Source organism: Aplysia californica, unplaced genomic scaffold, assembly GCF_000002075.1.
Source record: "Aplysia californica isolate F4 #8 unplaced genomic scaffold, AplCal3.0 scaffold00246, whole genome shotgun sequence".
Taxonomy (NCBI): domain Eukaryota; kingdom Metazoa; phylum Mollusca; class Gastropoda; order Aplysiida; family Aplysiidae; genus Aplysia; species Aplysia californica.
The window spans coordinates 140610-146067 of record NW_004797516.1 but is presented as its reverse complement, the minus strand read 5'-3'; the positions used below and the strand labels follow the sequence as shown (position 1 = coordinate 146067).

General features: G+C 40.8%; 1 protein-coding gene across 1 annotated transcript in view; it reads left to right on the top strand.

Moving 5' to 3' along the window:
* LOC106012029 overlaps positions 1–5458 on the top strand; it is a gene marked incomplete at its 5' end in the record, with an annotated part of 34808 nt that overhangs the window by 23895 nt on the left and 5455 nt on the right. The window contains 1 exon segment of the mRNA XM_013083637.2: positions 4370–4485. Within this exon segment, the coding sequence (XP_012939091.1) occupies positions 4370–4485 (116 nt within the window).

Here is a 5458-nt window from a genome sequence, read left to right as displayed (position 1 = left end):
GGGGGGGGGGGGGGTGTCACGGCCACGGTCGTCGTCGTAATTGGTTCATCATGTGTCTCCTCCTCCAAACTAGAATCTACTGTCTTCACAATCAATAGGTCTTGCCTTGAAATAATCAATAATCAGTTCATCCAATTCATTTTCGTCTGTGATTTGTCTCATTCCAATCCGACTGAGATCGTTCCACATCTATGAAATACGCCACTCAGCTGATCGGTCCGCCATCTTAAATCAATTAAATTATGTAAACAAAAGCGCTCGACCACTTGGAAACAGAAAACAATCAGTTTACTTACAGTAAACTCGAAAAAAACCCACTTCGTAGAGCAGAACAAAGAACTTAAAGTCAATAACGAACAGTTCATATTTGGTTTGAACGGCAGGAAATGGTACATTAGATGTTAAACTGCATTCATGACAAATACCATTTCAGAAGTGAAACTACAACATGCGCAACTCACAGAACTATTTGTATGTTCACACATTCATGCGCACTGGGTTTTCCCGAAACGGCGATAAAATTCTCTTCTTCTTTTGGTATATAATATGTGAGGGTTCCCGTGAAAAGAAGTGTCTATCCGATTGAGTAAATATTCCCCCTGTTTGTCTAAGAATTCAGCGTAATACGGCGACCATATGTCCTCAAAAATATTATTTTAAATATTTTCAATCACTTTTGAGCAAATTTCTTAAACCATAAGATGTAGAAATGGTCTATCTTTCTGAATTTCATATAATTTCGTTTTCGATAAAAATAAAGTTCAGGGCCTATTTTTAGCGATATCTCAGAATAGCTTCTCGCACCTTCCGACGGGTTTTCTCAGAGCCGCTCACTATAGCGTGAATGCGCGGGGACACAGTGGAGTCGCTTTCACTTCATCATCCCTTCACCAGCACCAAACAGTTACCTGTTTGTCGACGCTGAAATTTAATTCGTGTAACAACAGTTGCATGAGACAGATTGGCAGCCACTCACCCTCCCCGCACCAACACCAACCTCGCTCCAAAATAGTTGGGGCTTGCTAACTTAGTCATCATCATCATCAATGCCTTTCACCCTTGGCAGGGTATAGGCCACATACAAGCTCCTTCCATTTATCTCTGTCCTGAGCCATCCTTCCAAGCTCGTTCCAAGTGAGCTTCATTTCTCCCTTTCCACGCATCTCCTCCATGTTTCCCGTGGCCTACCCCTGCCTCGTGCTCCTTGTGGGTTCCACTGCAGTGACTGTCTTGTGATGTTTCCGCTGGGCTTTCTTAAGGTGTGTCCCATCCATCGCCATTTTCTTAGTCCTATTTCTACTTCTATATCCTTTTGTCCTGTCCTTTCCCACAGCTCTTCATTTCTTATTCTATCCTGCCGCTTAATTCTTAGAATACTCCTCATACATCTGTTGATGAAAGTCTGGACTTTATTCAGTACTGTCTTCGTTGTCTTCCAAGTTTCGCAGCCATAGAGGAGCACAGACTTGACTTTGGAGTTAAAAAGTCGAATCTTGGTGCGCAGTGAGATGTTGCTTGCTTTCCAGACTTTTGATAGTTGCTTGAAGGCTGACCTTGCCTTGGCGGTTCTTGCTTTAACATCTGCCTCGGTTCCACCTTTATCATCGATGACACTTCCAAGGTAGGTAAAGGAGTCCACTTCTTCAAGGGGAGTGTCTTCCACTGTCACAGCGGGGTTTGAAACTTTTCCTAGCTTCGCTACTTTTGACTTGCCTGGATGTGTACGTAGGCCTACACTCCTTGATAGGCTGTTGAGTTCCTTGGTCTTTTCTTGCATCTGAGCATGCTAACTTAGTGCTGCACTAAAAATGTGAGGCAGCGTGGTGGAATCAGGCTCTCGTCAAAATAATGAAATCGAAGAAAACAGCAGTTTTCTCCCTGCTTAGCAATTTTTTATCAAATTTTTATTCTTTGGCTCAACACCTTTTATGTCCTTTTACAAACACATTCCTTTGAGGATTTCACCGAAAACGATGATTAAAAGCTAAAGAAAATAGAAATTTACAGTGTCCATGGACTCTCCAGCTTTGGAATTTACCAAGATTTGGCGACCATTTTCTCATAGATTGTACCTCTTAAACCAGGTGACCCCCGCCTCCTTCATTCCAAAATATCTCCACTTCTATTAAAGATGGATGGGTAATTTTTTCTTTGAAAGTAAGACAAATGAACAAGCTTTAAGACGATAACAATAACTCAATATGCCAAAAAATTGACGAGAGCCTGATTCGACCACGCTGCACTAAAAATGCAGTAAACTTGACTCACCAGTAGCCACACAAAGGTGTATCAGTGAACATGGAACGTGAGGTTTTAATTGCTGCTGTCCTAAAAAGATAAGGTCTTTATGACAAGACAAATTCCAACCCTAGGACACGCATACGCACTCACAACGTGCACACACACACACACACACACACACACACACACACACACACACACACACACTCACACACAACAAATACACACGCACACATACACACACACAACACAACACACACACACACGTACACCCAGACACACAACACAACACAACACAACACACACACACACATACACACACAACACAACGCACACACACACACACACACAACACACACACACACACACACACACACACACACACACACACACACACACACACTCACACAACAGACACACTCTCGCAGAAATAATGCTGTCAATGTTGTCGGTTGCTGCTTGCATTAACGTTGAAATATGAACATGGACCACGTTGATACATATCTGGGCAATACGGCAACTGCTCAAAATGCAGCAAATCTAAAGGCCACGCTAGATCTGGGTCATCGTTGAACTGACCATTTGTCGAAGAGAGAAGTTCCGTTTAGATGTACAGTTTTTTAAAATCCTTACAGTGTCAGTCATATAAAGAGAATTTAATTTGGTAATCCGGTATTAAATTGCGTTCGCCGAGTGATTTAAAAAACAACTCCTAACTAATTTGGGTCATTGATAACGAAAATCTCATAATTTTTCAAATTTTGCCAATATTTGGGAACATTTTGGAACGCATTTATTTTCAACTCCGTCTTGGGCAACATCAAAGAAGCCGCTCCCTTGTCGTCATGCCTTCAGTTCGCCGGCCGGAAAATATCTGTCGCCATCGTTTCCACACTCAGTTTTACCGTGAAGTTGACAGGATGCCAGCCATTCTTTCAATATCCCACAGTTTGTCGATCGATGAACTGTATGGGTAAATGGGGCTTAAGCGTATTGAGTGTTAATGCACATAATATTCTGTCACGACACGGATCCTTCTCCCGAATTGAAATAATTGTGAGGCAGCGTGGTGGAATCAGGCTCCCTTCAATTTTTGGGCATGTAGAGTTATTGGTACCATCGCAAAGCTTGTTCACTTGTGTTAATTTGGATGAAAAAAAATCCATTTATCTTGATTACAAGTCGAGATATTTACGAATGAAGGAGGTGGGGGTCACCTGTTTTCAGAGGAAAAATTAGTGAGAAAATGGCTGCCTAAGATGAGTTATTTCCTTATCTTAAGAGTCCGTAATAACTGGAAATTTACATTTTTTGTGCCTTTAATCAACGTTTTTAAGAAAAATCCACACAGAAATGAGTTCTTTAATGGGCATGAAAGGTGTTGAGCCAAAAAAACAAAAATTTGATGAAAATTCACAAACCAAAGGAAAAAAGCAAGTTTCTTCACTTTGATTATTTTGACGAGAGCCTGATTCCACCACGCTGCCTCACAATTCATTTAATGTTTCTCAAATTTCTATTCCACTCTTTGTAGCTCATGAACTGGTTGTCTGGTTGTAGTGATAGGTAGATTCTGGAGCTCCCTAATTTTCCTCTCTTTCTATCGCGGTGGATCAATGACATTCATGGATTAGTACATGTATAAAGTTTTTCTACTTTAACTGACATCACAACATTTGTAGCACACTCGGACTGTCATTATTCAAACAGGGGAGGGGAAAGCGACTCCACTCTGTTCCCTCCTCTCACATTCTTTGGTGTGTATCAAAATGGTGAGACGTTGGTGAGGGGATGGTGAAGTGAAAGCGACTCCACTGTGCCCGCGTGCAATCTCTGTCTCTTTTCTCATGGTGTATATTATGTTGCAGTCAGACTGTGAAATCAGTCATTTGGTGAAATGATAAAAAATTTCTGTCATTTCATGAAAGGACTGTTAAGGTCAGTCGGTTCCCGAAATGACTAAAATTCTTATATTGAATCTCTCTCGCTCTCTCTCTGTCCCTCTCTGTCTCTCTTTGTCTGTGTCTCTCTCTGTCTCAGTCTCTCTCTCTCTCTCTCTCTCTCTCTCTCTCACGGTGTTTATGACGTGAATGTCCAACAAGGTCTCCAAGTTTCTCTGTCCATACAGGCCAGTGTGGAACCCTCTCCAAGGGGCTGTGTTCCTGCCGACCGACGTGCGTACCGGCCGGTAACTGTTGCTACGACTTCCAGGCCGAATGTCCACTTCAGTTTGAAAGGCTAGAGGTTTGTTGGGTCAACATTTCATTTTTGATAAAGCTCCACACGTGTGAGACATTTTCCCTGATTCAATTTTACACTTCGTCATCATCAAGATCTAGATTGGAAGCAAACGATGATCATGTTACGCTACTCCTTTTTCTACCTGGATGCTCTGTAAAGAACCTATCTTCGACCATCTGTTAAAAGCCCCATAACAAAAATTTCTTATTTTGTTGTATTGGTTGCGTGTTCTCAATTAATATTGTGTCAGAATTCATATTTTACATCTTTAGATTGACAAGAAACGGTTCTTAAAAAATTCGCACGATTAATAAAAGTATGAAATAGTTTTTTCCTCTCTCCGGAAAATATATTATTATTGATTTCTGGGCTTTGGACATTTGAACAGCTTACCGACGCATTGATTGTCCAGGTAGTTTAAAAAAATTAAGAGTTTTTAGGCACTTGCAGCTCAATAAATAAGGCTAAAAAGCAGACAGAGATGTGGCCACACCCTGCCTAAAAAGACTTTTTCTCAATGTGAACTTTAACAAAACTTCTCATTCGAGGCAGCATCATTGAGTCCCTTGTCTTTATACTTGAAAGGTTATTTGTGTCACGAATAGGTGGTGGAATCAGTCGCTCGTCAATTTTTGGAATTGATGATGGGGTTTGAGATAACAATTTAAAGCTGGTTCATTTTTCTTGCTATAGTTTAAAAAAAACCCCAACTATTATCCGTCTGTCTTAAATAGAGGAAAATATATTAATTGCGGTTTATGGAAATGGGAATCGCCTGGTGTCAGAGGTAAATTTAATGAGAAAATGGCCTTCAAAATTTGGTGACTTCCAAAGCTCGAGTGTCGTTTGAAACTGCAGATTTACATTTTTTTGTGCCTTCGATCGGCGGTTTTCCAATTGAAGCCAATACAAAAATCTGTTTCGAGATTGAGATAAAAGGTGTTTAGACAAAATAAAAAGGGAAAAAAGTAATAAT